Below are 21,798 nucleotides of genomic sequence, written 5' to 3'. Positions count from 1 at the left end.
GTACCAAATTTTATTATATTATGCTACTAATACTTCAAGGCTCTGAGGATACCGGTAGCGTAAAACTAACCAACTAACTAATTAACTAAAACCAACATTGAGCCGAAACCATGTTTTAACATTGTTGGTTCAATGTCGTTGGTTCATGGTTGGTTGGAAATCAATTGGAACAATCGTTACTTTAAAAAGTAATGATTGTTCCACTTATTTTCAAGCAAGATTCGAGAAGATTCGATTTTAGTGACTATAGTTTATCTCCTCTTCCAAGATGACTTGTGTTGCGAAGCCCTCGCTTAGTTGTGATCTGTTTCTCTATTTATAATGCTCAAATATGTTTTTGTGATCAAAATTAATTTATAAACAACTAAATGTATGTCGTTTATGGACTTGACTACTATTTGATCTGAATAAAGCGTCCATTATTGTATTATGTACACGTGGAATTTGTTTTGAATGTTGTGTGCATGGATTGCGTACTTTTAAAATGCATACCTACGTCACGTTTGTAGCTATTGTTAAATAACATTTAGTTGCAATAAAGAACGCCACTGCGATGACTTACAGGGAATCATTATCCGTAAAATATTGTTTATTTTTTACACTTAATTAAACGGCTTGTTGACGTATGTAAGTAAACTAGTGGTCGCCCGGTAGTCGAAATTCGACTGTAATTATAAATTTAAATAATAAGTTTGAACATTATTATGGTTCTATTGTCAAAGACTTTACTTCTATAATCACATATTTCGCGAAGGCTACACTATAATACAGAAATAATAATAAAGCAAAACAATATTAATCTGTTTTCAATTTGACCACAGACTTTAAGCATTAATTAAAATTTGACAATAAATAAAGAGTATATACCTATATGTGTGTGTGTGTATCAAATAGATGGTAGTGTGTGTAATGTTTTCTTTATTGATTTAATGTATCTTTTATGCATGATTTTATAAAAATATTATCATTGTGCACTCCTTCTCTATTTGTTCTATAAGTGTGGGAAATTTCATACTCCTCCGTCCGCGCAATTTTCGTAAAAAGGGGTACAACATTTTTGCTTCACGTATAGATAAACACAATATCGTCTACAGCAGGTATAAAGTAGCCTCTATATTCTCCATAGTTTAAATAAAATCTATATTATCAACGTGAGCTCACCCTGGCGCCACAGTTCGGCTCGACCCCGTGTCTCGTCGGAGTGTCCAGCAGGTCGTAGCCCTCTCTATCGATAGACAGGGCTCCGAGACAGCCGCGCAGGGGGGGCGCCGGGGCCGCGGGTCCGGGCGGCAGACCCCCCACGGCATACGTCGCGGCGGACAGGTCGGGGAGCGCGGCGGGGAGGTGCACGGGCGGGGAGGGGGAGCCCAGCCGCTCCTCGCCGTTAACACGCAGGCTGCCTGGGGACAGTCCAGCGAACCTCACACGTCTGCGATAGGGCTCTTCATAACCTCTATTATTAATGCAGCAGGGCTGTTCGCGCTGTGGTGTCGATTAGATACAATAACCATTCAAACAGCTTGTCAAAACTATCAACAATCTAACACAATCCAGTCGTGTAATTTTTTTATTTTTTTTATTGCCCTTGTAGGCAGACGAGCATACGGCCCACCTGATGGTGAGTGGTTACCGTCGCCCATGGACTTCAGCAATGCCAGGAGCAGAGCCAAGCTGCTGCCTACTGCTTAATACTCTCCACAAGCTTCTTTTGAAGAAGGACATGTCATGTGTAAAATCTAATTAGTAATTACCAAAGCAGTTAGGATCAATACACTAATCAATTGACCAAGATTGACTCAAAATCGGATGCTAATCAACACATCAATGATCTTATTCGTTATCTTGTTAAAATATAATAATAACAATACCCAACCAAGGCCATAACATGAGAACTTACTCTGAAGTCAAGAACCAATTAAAATATCTCATCAAATGTATCAGAAATACGTTGTTTGCTTCCTCTTCCCGGTGTTACACAGTACCTTTCTCAAGATTATTTGCGGCAAACGCCCTGATGGCCTGCAGATGTGCCGGCCTCCCGTCACAGTGGCGTCCGGGGGCCACCAGTTCCAGCCTGGATCCTGTGTACTCGACTATAAAGTACACTCGGCATTCACGCATTACTATTGACACTGAACGATTCTGTGGAAGAACTACTTCTAAGTACCTAGTTACGTACCAGTTCATTTATTGGCTGTAGGGACTAGGCAGTCTACACGCGGTACCATAAGTACCGCCATTCTGTGATTCAGACATATGCTCGAGATTGATACCGAAGACACTCGCTGATGCGTGTGATACTTTGAACTTGTTTTTTAAGATAGCTGGCAGTCACTATTGATTGTTTTATTTTTTATATTTTTTATGGCTTATATAGATGGACAAGCTTACAGCCCACCTGGTGTTCAGTGATTACTGGAGCCCATAGACATCTACAACGTAAATGCCGCCACCTACCTTGAGACATGAGTTCTAAGGTCTTAGTATAGCTACAACGGCTGCCCCATCCTTCAAACGGAAACGCATTAATGCTTCACGGCAGAAATAGGCAGGGTGGTGGTACATACTCGTGTGGACTCACAAGAGGTCCTACCACCAGTAAGAAACAGTTGTAGAAGCAACTTAATAGCAGATGGGCCATGAAGCTGTTCAGCAATAAGAAATTAAATGCCCATTTGTTTTGTCTGAGTGAATATGGTCCTTAAGTTCAAAACTGGTGGCACTGTCTGAGTTACCACGGATTATTATCACCGACCTGCTTAGAGAAGCAGGTGCTTTTTGTATTAAGTATTTGAGACTTTGAACTTCTGTCCCAAGGTAAGTTAATCAATAGTATTAGTTGTCTTCTATGGGTTCATGAAGAACATGAGACGAGACGATCCAATGATTTTTTGTCGAGAGCAGTCCATGCAGCTCATCCTAAGTTCGGGGATAAATTAATATCATCTGTACCACTCACATTGGCAATGTCAGTAGCCATAAATAATAAAGCATTTTCGTCTCTCGTTTGGAAGGTGAATGCTATTGAGAATTGCCTTCTGTCAACGGGGCGCAGTCTTGAGCGACGTAGCTCTACGTAACCAGCCCCGTCGAACCAGGTCATGGAGTCGCCGCGCCCCGAACTCATCCATCTGATGATGCACAGAAATATATTGAGGCGTTAGTTACTCTAAATTATAAAGATATAGAGTATGTATTAAAATAAAATGAGTTGTTTTATACATCCATTATGACTTTAATCTCCGCCATAACTGGCCGTGCCCGCAATGTAACACGACGGACGTCTACATCCCTCGTCGAACCCGTCGCTTGCGACGAAGAGCTCGACGAGTAAATTAAATTAACCCATAGACACAGCCCACTGAGTTTCTCAGTGGGTCGCATTCCCGATCCCGAGAAGCTGAAATAGCCTCTCAAGGCTATCAGCATAGGTAGGAGAAATAATAAGTGAACATTGCTTGCACGCGATGGTGCTAGTTTTATCTATATCTGCCGCGACGTTCATTCATACGTGGGTACAGCTGTTAGCTGGTTTTTGAAACTACACTAGGTAGTGCAATAATCTGTGGTAGTGCGGAGACGTGCTTCAAACCTGTGCGTACAGCCGGTGCAGGCGGCATCTTTAGGCTGGCCCACACCGCGCCACAAGCCGAGCGGGCGGCCCGCACTGCGCAGCGCGTGCACGCAGGCGGGCAGCCCCCCGCCCGCCGCGTCCCCCGCCCACAGCCCCCGCACCCGCAGCGCCGCCCCCCGCGCGCTATTGTTCCGCGCTGACGTCACCGCCCCGCCGGCCTGCTCCAGGCGCAACTCCACAACGTTCCATATCCTGGAAATGTAAACTGCAATTTAATAGGTAGGTTGTAGGCTCGATGGGGTTTAGTCGGTAGTCGTTCTGCGAGGCAAGTGCTTCGCGCGCCTTTTTCAAGGCGTAGTCTCCTGTGAGAAATTGGGGGAGGTGAAGGACCTCGGCCCTTCTCTTCTCCCCTTCTTCCTCTCAGGAGGCGCCGGAGTCCGACATAACCCGGTCCGTTACCCCCCTCGACCGGGTATCCGTAAACGGATTCCCCAGCGTTAAAAAAAATAAAAAAAGGTAGGTTGTAGGCAGCGGCTTAGCTCTGCCCCTGGCATTGCTAAAGTCCATGGGCGACGGTAACCACTCACCATCGTGTCGTATGCTCGTTTGCCTACAAGGACAATAAAAAAAAAAAAAAAATTGCCCTCGTCGCTAAACGGTACACTGCAGCCTTCATGGACTATGATACGAGGGATTTCAGCTCTGTTCGTGTTCTGTAGCGTATGTCTCATTGGGAGTGCTCTAAGTAATCGTTTGAAATGATCAACAGTTTATTTACACAGATAGCTCTTTGTCCACGGTTGCCTGACCGCTGTGAGTTTTTGTTTTAAACTAGTCTCTTAAAGAGGCTTAAGTGTTAGGCGGCGGCTAAACTGTGCCCTGGCATCGTTAATGTTCATGAACATCGGTGACCATTGACCATCAGGTGGATCGTATCCTCGTTTATCTGTTAATGCAATTAGAAAAAGTAAACAAGACTAGTCTCTTGTATTGTTCTGCGTGATTGTATGTTGAATGTGACATGAATTTGTTTTGTTGCTAAGTAATTGTCGGAGCCCATACACACATAGAAGATGAGGCGTATCCTAAGTTCGCACAAGTAGTCTACATTATTCGTCCCATTTATGGCGCGAAACAATCGTGCGTTCCGATTTGAAGAGTGGGACAGCAGATATCAACATCAGGCCTGTATAAATCAGGTAATCTACGAGCTCGTCAGCCTATCAACAGCGAAAATAACAACAGTTTTATAGGGTGTACCTTTCAATCTCGATTCTATACGACGTATGATCGGCGTCGTCGTGCGTAGATTGGAGCAATTGAGGATGCAGAATCAGCCCTTCATCACCCCCCAGGTTCCACGTCAACTTCAACCTTTGCTTCTCCACCACCAGTTTCATGTAAGTTTCTACGTCATTCTGTCGGACGGTACCAAAAATAATAATGAATCTGCAGACAGTACATTCAGTTTAAGCACATATTTTAAGGTTATAACTTTAAATGGAATGTTCTCGATGCTTGCAAGCATTACTAGACGTTACTTTTACTATTTTATCCTTTACTTTAATAATCATCTGTTTTGTATAAAATCTACACTAGCTATCACAACTATTAAAAGTCTTGGCGAATATCACCTCTAAATACGAAAACCATCTGATTAAAATCATCTGACATAATGAAGCTAAGACAATAACTCTGAGATTTATAAAAGTATACGGCACAAAAAAAACGAAAAAAACTATATCATATTAAGTGTTGCGAGTGCTCAATCTTATATAAATCTATAAACTTTTCATTGACTACTAATTTTAGTATTTAATCACGGATTCATCGACAAGGCACATCTAACGGACTTTATTACTCTATGATTTTAGCACTTGCTTCAAATTCCTTAACATCATTAAACTTTTCCATTAAATACCTGTATTTCGCCAACCAAATGTATGAGAGGTCCGTCTCTGACAGTATTGTCGAAGGACACGTCGATGGCGATCTGTGTGACGGCACCTGACGCGCCATCGGTAGGAAAAGCGCGGGAGCAACCCGCAGGCGCTCCGGGACTTGAGGTCAGTGATACAGAAATCTGTGGTAAAAGCATTTCGTTTTAAAATGTGATTGATGAAGTTCAAAGAAATCAGTAGGGCAGATTTAAGTCGCGGCCTGCTGTTAAGACTTCTTAAAGTCCTCTATTGAAAGATTTTATATGATGAACGGGTGATACGATGTTATTTTACTGGTGGTAGGATGTCTTGTGAGTCCGAACGGGTAGACACCACCATCCTGCTTATTCCTGCCGTGAAGCAGTAATGCTTTTCGATTTAAAGGTAGAGGCAGCCGTTGTACTACGAGTATAAAAACTGAGACCTTAGATCTTATATCTCTAGATAGGTGGCAGCATTTACGTTGTAGATGTTTGTAGTATATTTATAATGACGTAAGTCATGCATTCAATATAACTAACTGTAAGTGAGGGTGTCTTAAAAATAAATCAGTATTGAACCAACTTGTATGTGTTTCATTACAATGTCTATGGGCTCTGGAAACCCAAATAACATTAAATGGGCCGTTAGCTCGTCTACCCACCTAAACAATAAAAAAAATTAAGTCTCGTAACGATTTAATTGTAAGTAGATTTACCGAATCGGCAGCATGCCGGGCCCTCTCGATGTTGTCCCTGAGCGCGGCGAGCGCGGGTCGGAGCGTGCGGTCGGCGCGGCGGTGCTGGCGGGCGCGGGCGGCGGCGGCGGCGGCGAGCGCGTCCGCCACCTCGGCGCCGCGGGCCGTGTTCCCGCGGATCTGAGACACTGGTGTTTATCAACGTTTAAACGTTACTCTTTCATTTCATTTTTACTGGTAGTGGTAGAACCTCTTGTGAGTCCGCGCGGGTGAGTACCACCGCCCTGCCTGTTTCTGCCGTGAAGCAGTAATGCGTTTCGGTTTGAAGGGTGGGGCAGCCGTTGTAACTATACTGAGATCTTAGAACTTATATCTCAAGGTGGGTGGCGCATTTGCGTTGTAGATGTCTATGGGCTCGAGTAACCCCTTAACACCAGGTGGGCTGTGAGCTCGTCCACCCATCTAAGCAATAAAAAAAACCTATCGTGGGGGCCTCTACTCTGCTCTATTACTCATATCAGTGTCACTTTAAGATTGTCATGGGGAGTTTGAGAGAGAACGATACAGCGACACGTGATAAGGCAATAGTCCGAAGTAAAGCCGCACACAAAACGGCCCACTTTTGCCACAGTGAAAGGGTTTTTGTAATAGAAAGTATCTCTCTCCAATAATAACAACGTGTAAGACACGATAACATCAATAATATTCAAGCTGAACTACACGATTGCTTAGTAATAGATAGTACAGGGATGTCGTCGGTTGGGTGACAACACGCTCCTGATACAATATGCCAGCAGGCTGATAATTTGATATACACATGTACAGAAGCTTAATAGAAACATGAACAGTATTTACCGTGTTCCTGAGCGGCTCCTAGCGCGGTGTCGCCGTGACGCTGTAGTTCAGCTAGCTGCTTCCTTATGTGATACCTGAGGAAATGCGAAAAACATCTTATACAGTACGCATTAAGAAAGATTTTATTTAATTTAATTCAAATTGACATGGGACACCGTGTATTGGAACGCACTAGAACAGTAATTTGACATATTCTGTCAAAAGCCTTTATCGAAGTGGACACGTACCGTATGAGCCGCCTGACATCGCTGGCCTCGTCGTACAGGGCTCGCGTGGTGAGGAACAGTCTGTCGGCCGCGGCGCTGGCGGCCTCCAGCACGGGCAGCACGCGCGCCTCCGGCCGAGCGCCCAGCGACCTGACGCGCCACGCCGCGCCGCGCACCGTCACGCTGGTCGCGTCCGTGGCGTGGGCTAAGCCTTCCAACTCTACGCCTAGGGCTGTACAGACGATTGTCATTAAGTACCAAAATGCATTGGATCAGATGCACGGGGTCAACAGCCTCGTGTCAAACTTGAAGGTAAGCTACTTGTGCTTCTATCAGGAAATGGATACTGTCTTCACGTTAGATATGGTAGTCAGTTATTACCGCATCGGCCTCAAATTGACCTTCAAACTGTATAGCATGTCTATTTATTAAGTTTTTCATATTTATGAAGTTTAACATATAGTATTTATTAAGTTTAACGCATTCTTTTATATTTGAGGCAAAAACATTTAAAGTAATAATCGATGTAGGGACACGTAAGCACTTGCGCATGCAGTTATTGCATTACGCTGCACCAGTTGCCCGGCGCCGGTCTTTATGTAAGCACATGTACCATCTTACGGAATAAACGGTGTCTTCATTACTATGTATTAGTTCTTTATTACTGACGTCACAATTGGTAACAACATCTACAGTAGTGACCCAAAACTAAATCTAAGGAAGGACAGTTTTATTTACTAAATGTCATTCATAATTATTTTACTTTATTGAAAGGTAATAAATTAAAATATCTCAACATTGGCAAAAAGCCCAAAACTTTTTTAGACTACTTAGAACTTAACGAACCTTCAGCTCTGGCCAACACAGCGGCTCCTCTCATCTTTAGATCTTCAGAACTGTTCTTCCCCTTTCCGGCGAGTTGCAGCATGGGTTCTGAGCCGCGAGCGAGACTGGAGGCGGCTGCGGCTGCTCTAGTCGCCTCCTCTGCTGCCTCACTGGCTTCCTGGACTAGGGAGGCCACCCGGGACCAGGCCTGCGCTGCCGACACGCCCAGGGAAGCTGCGGCGCGACTTCCCGCAAATAGACTGGTACGAAATAATAATAACATTGGTTTGGTTCCGTAGTGTAAGGTTTGTTAACGCCGGCCGGCTCTTTCATTATGATTGAAAAAAAAATCGGTTGTCTGTAAAGTCGGTTTACTGACGATAGTTGAACGTGACAACGTCATAAGAGAATACTGATGGAATGGTTTTTTACTCATCGTGAAATAGTTCTGTTAACTTATTGTTATAGATTTGTCAATTACTTATAGCATAACCTACAATCGCTGCACTAGCGGACCGATGCTATTTATTTTAATTATGAAAGTACGAATATTCGACAATATATCACTGAACATATATTTAATATCGAAAGAATCATTACCTTTATTGCCGCAATTATCGTTGCTATAAACAATTGACGAGCGTCACCATGCGGTGTTACCTCGCTCTGAGTCATGTTTTTTCGTGCGTGCAGCCGGCTCAATCGAATTATAAGACGTTGTCACGTCAAAAACTTTAGAAAATTTAATAGAAACACTTACTTTTTATATTCGATAGCTTTCTCGGCCAACTGCTTGACGTGTTTCTCGACCGGTTCCAAGTACTTCTGCCTGTAAGCTGGTGTTAGACTATATAGGATGCCCTCCTTCTCCTCAGCAGCAAGGGTGAGCACCTTTAGCTCCGCGTCGATGCTGGGAAACTTGATTGCGAGGGTCTGAGATTGAAGCAGGATGGCTCCGATTGCGTCGGTAAAGTTGTTTGTGGATAGGGAGTTTATGTCCTAAGGGTGGTGGAGAAAAAAGTTATTCCACAGTATTGTGATTGTTCGCATCGTTAATCCGGTTCTTACTGAAATATATCATGATATCAGCGGGTGCGTTCGATATACAAATCAAGTTGATACCTTTGTCAACATATTTATTTATATATCTGTTTATTTTCTCGTATTTACGTGCTAATTTTTTCTATAATTATCAAAGTGTGCATATAGCAAAAAATTGCTGGACCCACTATTTGGGGAAAATGAAAAAATCTCGCGTGTGTTTCTGTCAAATAGACCGAAGCTCCAATAATGATTTTGCCAGAAATATTACTTATATTATCAGCCGAGTAAGAGCTATTATTATGTGAAATTTTAACTTGTAAATGTTATTAGTGCAATTCAGACCTTTGCCGTAGTATTTTTTATATTTTATGACATCTACGTTACAAACAGTTAGGTATAATGCGACCCAAACCTTTATCTTTGATTTTCTTCAAAATATTACATTTCAAAGACTTTAAACTAATTGCACGTTTTGGAACTAAATCGCGCGTTCCTTACAACTTAGTTCGAAACATCAGGACTTATTCAATTAATAAACTCAAACACGAGATCAACCTGTAAACACAATGTATTCAATGTATAATAACAGTCAGGGGAAGCATACATAGCGGCTTGGCTCTGCCTGTGGCATTACTGAAGTCCATAGGCGACGGTAACCACTCACCATCCGGTGGGCCGTATGCTCGTCTACTTGCAAGGGCAATAAAAAAAAAACGTAATTTCTTACTTCAAGTATCAGTCGACATCTGAGTCCGATATCTCTGACCGCAGCAAGTCTCGGCTTCACCTTCTCCTGAAGCTGAACAAGCTGGTCGCCGGCGTCCCACATCGCCTGGCCCAGACGGTGGAGGTCAGCTGCTTTCCGCTCCCACTCGGTCAGCGCTTCACCGAGTTTCTTCACCCGCTTATACGTATCATCGATTCGATATTTATATTCTTTGAGTGATGTCGTCTGAAGGTTCGCCTGAAGGAAGAATAATCGAATATTATCGTAATGTAAAACTGCAAAAAAAAAGTGCGGTGTAGTGGGATACCGGATAGGAACAAAGTTCCTTATTATAAAAATATTAATTATAAGTTCTATTCGAAGTATAAAGGAAATAAAACTGGAGGTTTCGTAACAACCCACGGTCATTCGGTAACGTGCGAACTTATTGTGGCACACTTCATTCACGGTTGTTTGCATAAGACTTAGTGTATTGCGCAAACGAACGCTCTGAGATCGTGGTCAATGAATGATAAAAAAATATGTCATTTTTGTACGTTATTACAAAGTTAAGTCGTACACTGTGTGCCTTACTAATAAAAATTTTACGTTACGGATGTTTTTTCCCTGTTAGGGTACCCCTCTGCATCGTACCATAAGGAACTTCGTTCCAAAAAATCTGACCAAAAGATGTAATATTTTACATTATTTTGGGATGGATCAAGCTTGAAAGCACTGAAGCATTAATTCAAGTAAATTACCATATCAAAAACATCATTAACCGAAGCGGTGAAATCAGTAAGCTGAACATTCCTGATTTCTTTTAAAAGCTGTCTCGCTTCCTTCAGTGCTCGGTGAGCACTTAAATGCTTTTCCCCTCTCGCGAACTCATCCAGGTCCTCCACCAGCTCGCCCAACCTCCTCCTCAATTGCAGCACATCCTCCAAAGCGCTAACGCTCTCTAAGCTCAGGTAGTCTCCTTCTGCTGACCGTCTAGAAGCTTCCGACTTTAATCGATTCGCTTCTGTAAACAGTCTGTGTTCTGTTGCTTCTAAATTCGCGATCGAATTATCTAGTCCTGAAACGTTTTCTAGGTATTTCTTTAAAGAATCATAGGCGGTTTTTAGGATTGTAGTATTGCGTGCGAACTCTCTTAAAGCCGGGAATGGTTTGGGGATGCGCTTTAATTCGGCCGGATTGGCATTTTTGCGTAAATTCGACGAGGCTTCTTCAATTGAGTCCAATAATGTCTGAGTGCAGTTGTCACATGCTGAAAACAGACTTCTTTTTATTAAAATTTCCACTGTAAATGTATTTATTATCATAATAAATTGTGCCAACTAATAGAGTAAGTGTAGTTACTGGAATACCCGATCTATGATCTATTTTTTATCTGGGTATCGATAGCAGCCCCAAGGGTTCTAGAGAGGAGTAAGATAGGCTACATACAGATGAGGCCATATGATCGTTAGTGGTGGCCGTCCAGTCTACTCATCCGTAATGCAACAAACAAGAGATAATGTCGTCGGCAGTCGAAGAGTGTCAATCGAGTCTTAAAATAACATCAATTTTAAATAGTATTCACTAATTTAGATTATTCAAATCCTAGTTGACGCGATTCTAAATTTCCCTCTATATGCATATCGTCGCTGTACTGACAATATTATGTTATTTTCAAGCGACTTAAAAAAAATAGGTTCTCAATAACAAATTTTAATTTAATGTAGGTAATGTTATGTTTATTTTATGTAAAAATTGATCCAGACAATTTTGTTGTCGTATGAGGTACCTATGTTATTCACTGTATTATAATTCCTATAATAAATTGCGAAACTAACGCATGCATCCATCGGTGTCCATGTAAGTCCTGGGGGCGAGGCAGGTGTCGCACGTGGGCCCGGTGGCGTAGTCCCGGCACCGACACGTGTCGTGTGCGTCACACCACCGCGACACGGCGCCGCGCCCGCACGTACAGCGTGCGCACCCGCCCGCCGCGTCGCGCCGGTACCCCACGGCGCACGACTCGCATCGCGGCCCGCTGTAGCCTGCGGAGTTTGGACAGGGTATACTGGACAAGCTCCCGGGAAATTAAAAACTTGATTTACTGGTGGTAGGACCTCTTGTGAGTTCGCACGGGTAGGTACCACCACCCTGCCCATTTCTGCCGTGAAGTAGAAATTCGTTTCGGTTTGAAGGGTGGGGAAGCCGTTGAAACTATACTGAGACCTTAGAACTTATATCTCAAGGTGGGTGGCGCCATTTACGTTGTAGATGTCTATGGGCTCCAGTGACCACTTAACACCAGGTGGGCTGTGAGCTCGTCCATAGATCTAGCAATAAAAAAAAAGCAACCAAATCAAACGTAAATAATATGATACTAATGATAAGTGGTGATTACTGGTGGTAAACGTGTTGCGAGTCCGCACGAGTAGGTACCACCACCCCGCCTATTTTTGCCGTGAAGCAATAATGCGTTTCGGTTTGAAGGCCGGGGCGACCTTTGTACTGTAAAAACTGAGACCTTAGAACTATTATCTCAAAGTGGGTGACAGCATTAACGTTGTAGATGTCGATGATAGTCGTGAGCTCGTCCACCCTTCTATGCAAGAAAAAAATAAAGTAAATTAAGATTGAGGTAGATGTCCGAATATTATAATCAACTCTACAGTTATTGAAAACACTATATCAAATTATGGAAAGTTTATTTAAATTGAAGAAATTCACGTCCAATTAAAAGCTCCACTATACTGACCTGGTTTGCAGAGGCATTGCACTCTGCCCATTGCAACGTTACAACCAGACGCGAAATTCTTGCCCCTGGAAGGGCAAGGGCAGGGCTGACAGCCGGCAGGAGCGCTGGGGTTGCCGTAGAATCCTGCCGCACACACCGAGCAGCGGGGCCCACCTGTACCAGCTGTGCAGTTCTGGCGACCATGATCATTATTTTACTATCTAACTAGCGACCCGCCCTCGCTTCGCATCGGAAACTGTAATTTATTATTGATTTCTCCACTATTTAATGGATGTTATTATACATATTTTATAAAACTTCCTCTTCAATCACTCTATCTATTAAAAAAACCGCATCAAAATCCGTTGCGTAGTTTGAAAGATTTAATTACATAGGGATGTAGGGACAGAGAAAGCGACTTTGTTTTATACTATGTAGTGATACTTGGAGCACAGGGGCAAATCTTACTCGAACAGAAATATCTCTAAAATTACAAAAAAAAAACCACGTAGTTTCAGTGATATGACAAAAGGATAGTAGATTTTGAAGTCGTCGTGGCCTAAAGGATAAGACGTCCGGTGCATTCATATGAAGCGATGCACCGGTGTTCGAATCCCGCAGACGGGTACCAATTTTTCTAATGAAATACGTACTTAACAAATGTTCACGATTGACTTCCACGGTGAAGGAATAACATCGTGTAAAACCTGCAAAATTATAATTTGCGTAATTACTGGTGGTAGGACCTCTGTGAGTCCGCGCGGATGGCTACCACCACCCCGCCTATTTCTGCCGTGAAGCAGTAATGCGTTTCGGTTTGAAGGGTGGGGTAGCCATTGTAACTATACTGAGACCTTAGAACTTATATCTCAAGGTGGGTGGCGCATTTACATTGTAGATGTGTATGGGCTCCAGTAATCACTTAACACCAGGTGGGCTGTGAGCTCGTCCACCCATCTAAGCAATAAAAAAAAAGAAAAAAAAAGTACGCTCTGACTTCGACCCACTCAACCTATCAAAAGCCATTTAAGTCAATAATCAAAATTCAAGCCAATAAATTACCAAGCAATATCCAGTTTCTGGATCGCACTTCGTAGCTCTGTTATGACAATGACAAGGCTGCGCTTCTCCTTCCAGGCTGATAACGATGGTTCCCTTCACGGTAGACAAGTGGACCCTCGGTGGTGGCATCCAGAAGCCTATGTCTGGTTCTTGGCACGATGAGGCGGAGTAGCCGCGAGGGCACGCGCAGATCTCAACCCCTAACGCTGGGGCTGAGCGACTCAGGCCCGGAATGGCTGTGTCTAGAGACACGTTTAATAGCCTGTTGGAAAAAGACATTTGTAAGTTGATATATTCAATGAAACTCATATTTCATAATCCTTATGTTTTTTTTTCTTTCACGTTATTTAGTATTCTGTGGAAATGATGAATTTCATTTCATGATACAGCAATATGAAGCGAAGCCATGTTATAGACTAAAATGTATGATATAATTATGTACATTTAAAGTTACAATCATATAGAAAAGATTAATCAACATGTTCCATTCCGCCCTGTATCAATCAATTGCGAACTACATTAAAACAAAAAACTTGTATTTTCTTAAATAATCGTATTATTATTGTAAGAAGCCTGCTGTTATAGACTACTCACAAAGCATGGACGTGTTCATCATATCTGGGCGCTCTGGTGGTGACCCTCAGCAGGATCCTGTCGACCCTCTGCAGCGCCAGCATAAGCGCGGCGCGGGAGCTCTGCGCGTTGTGGCCGCGGACCCACCAGAGCGACTCGTGGAGACGGATCGAGTAACTCCCGTTTAAAGGAGGCACGTGCTGGTTGGAAGTAAGATGAGAATTACCTACTTGAGTTCATATTCTTTTGAATAACATTACCAAGAGTCATGAATATCTTATGACCTGTCCTGGTGTTGATATCGCAGGAGACCGGTGGTAGCACTCTTACCGGTCCGCATGGGTAGGTACCACCACTCTGCCTATTTTAGCCGTGAAGCAGTAATGCGTTTCAGTTTGAAGGGTGGGGCAGCCGTTGTAACTGTACTGAGACCTTAGAAGTCATGTCTCAAGGTGAGTGGCGCATTTACGTTGTAGATGTCTACAGGCTCCAGTTAACACCAGCTGTCAGCTCGTCCACCCATCTAAGCAATAAATAAAAAAAGAAGGCAAAGTGGCTACGACTGACTTGGTGGTTACAGTTCGAGCCCGTCAAATGAAATAGTATTAGCCAATACTACAGGTACGTTGGAGGAGGATCAGGAAGGAGGCTTCTAGGAGGACGGAGATATCAGCATGTACTATACCTCACTCCTCATCGTTTCCAAGCGCCAAACGTAAAGCCAATGAACAACTCAGGCGGATGAAAAACACGTTTTTTCATACCTCGTAATGGTCCAGCACAATGTTCTTTCCATATATCCTGACCAATGGAAACTTGGCCTTTACTTCTGGATCTAGTTCCACTCCCCCCTCCTGCTCTATTCGAAACTTGATGAGTCCACCGTACGATGTCACTCGATCCCCAAGGAAGCGCTTGTCGAGTTCCACGTAGACCGGAGCCGGTGGCCATGGCAGGCTGATGGTGGCTTCGGGCGAGTGCGTGTGAATCGCTAAGAGAGAATCTTGGTCCATCTGAACAAAGATAGATAAAGTTCGTGAAGACAGTATTTTATTAGCTAATCAGGCAATTGTTTTACGGCTCAACTAATAATGACAAGCAAGTTCTGTCGCTCATAGATATCTGTAATGCCAGGGGGCCGGCAATGATAAGTTTGCTGCTTATCATGGAACATATGATATTTAACAGATTCCCGAATCTCGCTAAAGAACTCTATAGATCTATCTATATATATAAAAATGAATTGCTGTTCGTTTGTCTGCTAAAACTCGAGAACGGCTGGACCGATTTGGCGAATTTTGGTCTTAAATTATTTGTGGAAGTCCAGAGAAGGTTTAAAAGGTAAATAAATATGAAAACGTTCGGAATTAAATAAAAATAACAATTTTGTTTTCCCTTTGATGTGTTCCCCGTCGGACCAGTTTCTTTTGTTTGTTTGAAGTTTATTTTATACAAAAGCTTTTATTTATCGATTGAGGCATTACGAAGTCTGCCAGATCAGCTAGTACATAAATAAAGGACGCTACTCACGGTGGTGATAGCAGTATTGTCTTTGGATCGTTGCAGCTCTATGTGTAGGGGCGAGGCCGCGTGCACGGCGGCCCGCGCCAGCTCCGCCTGTGAGCACTGCGCCGCGCGACCGAAGCAGAAGCAAGCCGTGCAGCCGACGGGGTTCTCCGCGGCCAGACCGAACGTGCCTTCGAGGCACTTCTCGCACTTCTCCCCCACAACGTTCTCCTGTTCAATATCAATGTTTTATACTGTCCTTACAAGATAACAAAAAGCTACCACCAATAATAATATAAGTTACGTCCATTAATATATTCATTTAGGATTGGTAACAACGGAACGTATGAAGAGAGTGTTGCACGGAGCGTTAAGACATGAGGTAACGGGAAAGAAAACGGTAAAAAAAAAGAAAAAAGAATGACAGAGAGTAAAAAAGGTGTCACTTAATTTTTAATTATAATAATATAAGATTTTAGAAAATAACAATAAAAGTGCAACAGTGGAGTATTTTTTATGTACCACGAGCCCAATTCTACATTAATGTAAATAATCCATATGTGTGTTAGAAAGCAGTCATATAATCTTGAATTTTACACTTTGGGATGTTTATGGAGTTCATTATCCACTTGATCCCGCTAATTTCAGTATATAGAGCATCTGCAGGTTTTCTGCAATTAAATAATACAGGCTTTTAAATTTACCTTGCAATTACATCTTCCCCGGTTATCGCAAGGGCACAAGTCCGAGCTGCAGCCCTTCGAGCCAGCGAGGTTGCAGTCGCACGGCTTGCATTTGGGTCCGTGGTGTCCGAACGCGCATACGTCGCATACGAGCCCAGCCCAGCCAGGTCTGCACTTGCACTGCCCACTTTGTGGATTACAGTTATCTGAACGAGTAAAAAAACAAGATTTGTCAAGAGAGGTCACGAACGACATGAAAACTGAGATTAATGGAATCATAATTATTTTCGATACGAGTCATGATAATGTCGATGTCAAATTCGATAAAGACAACGGTTAAAATCTATGAAATATTAAATACCAGAAATAAATAAAATTATTTTACATTGTAATATCAAAAAACTTTTCACTTTTTGTTATTGCCCTCGTAAGCGGGCGAGAATACAGCCCACCTGATGGTGAATTACCGTCGGCCATGGACATCAGCAACGCCAAAGGCAGAGCCAAGACCCTGCCTACCGTTAAGTTCATTACACAAGCCTCTTTGAAGAAGGACATGTCATAGCACTTGGGAAACACCACAGAGGGGAGGCTCATTCCAAAGTTTTTTCATTTCATTTATCACAGATTGTATTGAGTTTGCAATGAAATTATCTTTGGTGTAATACTTACTGTTTAGAGCTCCTTGTCCGCAAGCGCAGGGCCGGCAGTGTCCTGGCGACGTGGCCCAGTACCCACGCGCGCACTGTTTACAGCCCGGGCCCAACGACCCTCCGGGGCACACGCAACGACCACTAGTCGGAGAGCAAACTTTTCCTTCCGAGCAAACGGGACAAACTGTGGAAGAGAAAACATATTGGTTCTTTTGAACGAAAAGTATAGAAGCTAAAATTTTTAAATTGCTCCGAGTTTTTTGTGGATCCCCGCGAACCTCTATAGCTTGTCGGTCCATCTTGTGGGAGACCTACCCACGCTACGTCTTCCGGTACGCGGTCGCCACTCAAGAGCATTCTGGCCCCAACGGCCGTCCGTTCTACTAATAATGTGTCCTGCCCACTGCCACTTCAATGTTGCAATCCTTTGAGTTATATCGGTTACCGTGGTTTTCCTGCGAATCTCCTCATTGAGCCTTCTCATAAGGCCCATTGTGAGCGACCACGTCTCAGTGTCATATGTCATCACTGGCAACGAACACTATTATTAATAAGAAGTAAACTTACGCAAACACCCGGCAGGTCCAAAGCCGTAGTATCCAGGTAAGCATCGGTCGCATTGCACTCCGCCGACCCCCGTGGCACAGGCGCAGACTCCCGTCACGGGGTCGCATGACGAAGCGCCAGACCCACACTCGCACCGTCTGCAGCCACCTCTGTCCAAGCCCCAGTAGCCTTCCTGTTAAGAACAGAACTCGGTTGATTTAATTTGGAGTTATTCCAATTGGCACATAAAATTAATTTTGACTGTGGAATTTTGAGTTTTAAGTTTTCCTAAGTTATCCGGTCGGAGGAATCAACTTTAGTTCATAAATATTTGATGTTCTTGTATTATTGTCCATATAATATATGTGCCTCAGTATTCGATACTCGTGCACAGAAGTATTACTTCTGTGTATAATTAAAACTACTTTTTTATTATTATTTTGTGGTCGTCGGACTGTAAATTATTCGAAACGGCACAAAAAAAACGCAATAAATACATATATTGAATTTAATAAATAGTAAACTCGAGATGAAAACGTAAAGTAATTTGAATTCTGTGTGCTTAGTGCGAGTTTTTTAAAGTTCTAGATCGCGTTAAAGTTAACTCAAATTGGTATGGAATTGGAATAACTTCATTTCGTTTGCCGCTAGGGGCTCTGTTTCAACTTCATACAACTCTGAGTTAATTTTAACGCGATCGAGAAGTTAAGAAACTCTGACTAAGCACAAATTCTGTGCAGCACGAAAACCGAAGAGTATACTTTTATACTATATTTATATACCGTGTAAGCCGAAGGTTTATTGAAGTAAGTTCAAGAATCCTCAATTTTATATCGCGCATAACTGTCCTATTATTCAAACTAGGACGCAAGAACGCTCCGAGTCGGCTCTAGGCATGACGCGGACGGTGCACAGCCGTATCTAATACGCCACCACAATGCCCTAAAACCGGTGAATTCTGATTTGAATTTCCGTTTATACGAAACAATAAACACAGCTGTCGCATTGTAAATTCGTATTGGAAGGAAATTGCGTGGATTTTATGCGGGTGGTCTGAAGCATAAAGCGAAATAAACGAATCAAGTCCGAAGCAATCTTTAGTGTTACTGAATGATAACATTGTGGTTTTGTTTTTATTATTTGAAGACTATTTTGAACGGTTTGAAGGGTAAGACAGCCTATTTTTAAGATAAAGCCACCCTTATCCAGGTTATGATATCTGAGTTCCGGTGATTTAATAACAGGATAGCCGTGAGCTCAACCGCCCACTTTTTTTATTGCTTAGATGGGAGGACGAGCCTACAGTTTTAAGTTCGTACTCCTAACGTTTACTGAAATGCTAACGAACTTAACACCTGGAAGCGTCTCGTTGACATTTCGCTTTGCACACGTATCTATCTGGGTTAACGACTTCCATTACTAATTCGAATTTGTACTGCGTCGGCAACACAGAGTTAAAATGTTTTTCGACTTTAAAAAATCATTAAAAATATTCGCTTTTATTTGTTAATTTAAATTGTAGGCAGCGACTTCGCTGTTGTCCTGGCATTGCCGACGTCCATGAGCGACAGTCACCATTTACCACCAGGTAGGCCGTATGCTCGTCTGCCTACAACGGCAATAAAAATTAAAATATAATTTTTTGAAGCGCTTAATCATTTGTAATGTGTTTAATAATTTTCCGTTGTATTTTCTTTGGTCTCGAGATTCTTAAATAAATTCAAGGCACAATGCCTTATTGTTACTGCCTCAGAAAGGATTAAAAAGTTTAGTTTGAACTCACGTCACACACATCGCAGGCTCTGCCGGTGACGTGGGACTTACAGCGGCACTGGCCCGTTCGTATGTCGCACGAGTTGCCTTCAGCACCGATTGAGGAACAATTGCAACCTGAAACAAGGAGACAGGAATTTGAAGCACCTAGTATTAAAACGCATCCATATTATGACAGCTCAATATCCAAACCAGGCTCTCTACCATCTGCCTCAACAGGATATTTCAGTTCTTCGGTCACCTTTCCAGAAAGAGCGGTAACAATTGATGGCTAGATTGCAGGCAAAAGATCTGGTGGCCGCAATCCAATGCGCTGGTCCAACCAAATCCGCATCACTCTGGATACCATAGTCTGCGATACCCCACACACCGCCGAGAACAGAGGAAGATGGCGAAACATCATCCAGAGAAGGATAATGGGAAGAGATGGTCACGACCTTCAGACATGAGCAATGCGAGACTCAGGGAGGAGGGGTATTAGGAACCTGCACCATGATGATTGTTTTCTTATTTGCTATTTCACCTTGAGGCGTAACGTGCAGGTCGGAACTGGAGTCATGGTTCCCCTATCTTTCGAACCGTGGTATATAATTCAGCAAAAAGATGCAAACAGTGGTACCGCTATGTGAATAATTGTACGCTCAGTAATTCATGGTAAGAGTTTGGTGGCTAAGCCGGGAAAAGAGCAGTAGCGTTCTTTGAGTTTTGAATCTGCGTAATGTGATCCCCAATCTGTTTTTGTGGGGGGCAGAGCGTACTGTGAGACCTCCTGGTGGCCCCCTTACCGCTTATATCTGTGTTCTGTTTATAAGAATGAGACACTCGTTTTGCAATGAAATTGGGACTAAGCACTCATGTCCCAGAGTCCATGGTGGCACTTAAGTCCTGATGTCTATGGGTTCTGGTCACTACTTAAGTTGAGCTCATTGAGAGCAATAAAATAAAACTGTATTCAAGTTTGCGTCGCGATAATGTCTTCTTTTTTTTTTAATTTTTATTCGAATCGCGAGGTTCGACGCATCAGCACAATCTGTTTAATCCTTACACTAATGTAACTGACTCTTGATAACGCATTATCTCAGACGGAGGCAGTTTGCAATACTAAATTATGTTTGAAGATAAAACCGATTGACTGTTTTATTGAGTTAAAAGTTCCTTTTTGGTTGCACGTTTTCTTGTGTATTTTATTGTAAAATTAAATATTTGTTACGTGTGATACGTAATGTGTTGAAGCGGTGCAGGCTGGGATCACTTGTCTCAATCATTGACCTCATGTTAATAACCAAGCAACAATACGAACTAGTGTGCGTTAATGCGTGTGACCTGTCTTTTCTAGGTCAAGTGATCCTTTTCCAATGTAGGTACTGATTTAATAATCATTTGTAATTTTAGTGTGTTGTCTGCATTCCGAATCGATGGTGAAGTCACGAAGGCTTAAAAGCCTGTGGAGGCTTGTTTGAATAATAAACATTCTGATTTATATTTCTAGTTCGACGCTGGAGTTCACGCTGTAGCATACGCGGGGTTTACGCGTAGAGAACTGCTCTCGTAAATGAAGACTGTGACTCCTACCACAATAACACTATAAATCGATTAGGGAATGAGAATTGAATGCATCTTGCATTGCGTGCCATGAACAGCAAAATATAATCTACCTTCGTAATCCATTGCGGGTTCACGAAATGTCAAACAAACAGTATTTATGATTTGGTAAATGAATAATAATATTTTTATGCTTTACTCTAATCTCAGTTTAGAGAACGATCTGCTAACACCTTGTTTGTTTGTGTTGCGGAAACTTAACATCAGATAAGAAGCTTACATCATCATACGTTTTGCTCGACTACATTCAAATCGAATAGTATTGACGATAATTTCTTTGATGGACGCGTTTCAACATTCAGTTGGTCTGTTGCAATCAAAATTCGTAGCCAAACAACTAAACATTACAAATAGAACTAGAACATTTAACATTCACTCATAACGAACGCAAATCATAGAGGTATGATTCCAACAATTAAACATCCCTATTTTAATTGCATCATTTAGTTATTTCTATTCTTTGTACGATACTAGTTAAACAGTAAACTGGGCCGCGCGTGCGGTAGAGTTTAACATTTCGGAGCGGGCTGTACGTAATTATTGTAGCTAGTATTGCAACACATGAAAACAGTGTTGCCAGATGTTAAAGATTTGGTTGTTTGTTTTATTAACCGGTGTTGCTATTGTTAGGTTCGTGAATACATCACTATGGTCTTTGTATATTCAGTAGAGAAACGTAGTGAGTTCAAATGATTTATCTTCGACAGTGTAATGTCAATGACGTGCTATCATGTCAATCTATGGTTTATTGTCAAAGGAGATTGAAAAGAGTAATAAGGTAGATAACAACACGGTGGTATGACTGGTATTGATAGTGCCAACGGGCGATGGTGATTACTAGGC

The 21,798-nt window shown here is 42.6% G+C and overlaps 1 protein-coding gene and 1 long non-coding RNA gene across 3 annotated transcripts in view; one reads left to right on the top strand and one right to left on the bottom strand.

Moving 5' to 3' along the window:
* Positions 1-21,798, bottom strand: part of LOC101746347 (laminin subunit alpha lam-3) — a 150,379-nt gene that overhangs the window by 11,412 nt on the left and 117,169 nt on the right. The window contains exons 19-41 of one of the 2 annotated variants that reach the window (XR_005244604.2): positions 19,364-19,470; positions 17,602-17,773; positions 17,054-17,218; positions 16,403-16,587; positions 15,723-15,929; positions 14,957-15,205; positions 14,214-14,392; positions 13,620-13,881; positions 12,579-12,750; positions 11,665-11,871; positions 10,588-11,096; positions 9,848-10,084; positions 8,837-9,075; positions 8,098-8,336; positions 7,273-7,483; positions 7,046-7,119; positions 6,212-6,378; positions 5,496-5,657; positions 4,835-4,992; positions 3,593-3,826; positions 2,960-3,131; positions 1,983-2,142; positions 1,162-1,396 (exon numbers count right to left, since the gene is read on the bottom strand). Coding sequence is in view for 1 of the 2 variants with exons in the window: in XM_038010598.2 (XP_037866526.1) it covers positions 1,162-1,400; positions 1,983-2,142; positions 2,960-3,131; positions 3,593-3,826; positions 4,835-4,992; positions 5,496-5,657; positions 6,212-6,378; positions 7,046-7,119; positions 7,273-7,483; positions 8,098-8,336; positions 8,837-9,075; positions 9,848-10,084; positions 10,588-11,096; positions 11,665-11,871; positions 12,579-12,750; positions 13,620-13,881; positions 14,214-14,392; positions 14,957-15,205; positions 15,723-15,929; positions 16,403-16,587; positions 17,054-17,218; positions 17,602-17,773; positions 19,364-19,470 (4,706 nt within the window). In the remaining variant the exon portion in view is untranslated. Of the gene's footprint in view, positions 1-1,161; positions 1,401-1,982; positions 2,143-2,959; positions 3,132-3,592; positions 3,827-4,834; positions 4,993-5,495; positions 5,658-6,211; positions 6,379-7,045; positions 7,120-7,272; positions 7,484-8,097; positions 8,337-8,836; positions 9,076-9,847; positions 10,085-10,587; positions 11,097-11,664; positions 11,872-12,578; positions 12,751-13,619; positions 13,882-14,213; positions 14,393-14,956; positions 15,206-15,722; positions 15,930-16,402; positions 16,588-17,053; positions 17,219-17,601; positions 17,774-19,363; positions 19,471-21,798 lie in introns of both variants that reach the window. The other variant, XM_038010598.2, reaches the window with a different exon arrangement.
* LOC134201868 (uncharacterized) lies at positions 13,763-16,203 on the top strand. Its single transcript, XR_009977123.1, has 3 exons — positions 13,763-13,900; positions 14,205-14,402; positions 15,759-16,203. It is a non-coding gene; the product is annotated as an uncharacterized LOC134201868 (long non-coding RNA).

The sequence above is a fragment of the Bombyx mori genome, chromosome 4, assembly GCF_030269925.1.
Source record: "Bombyx mori chromosome 4, ASM3026992v2".
Classification (NCBI taxonomy): Eukaryota; Metazoa; Arthropoda; class Insecta; order Lepidoptera; family Bombycidae; genus Bombyx; species Bombyx mori.
The sequence above is the reverse complement of the archived record's forward strand: the minus strand, read 5'-3'. Positions and strand labels throughout refer to the sequence as shown.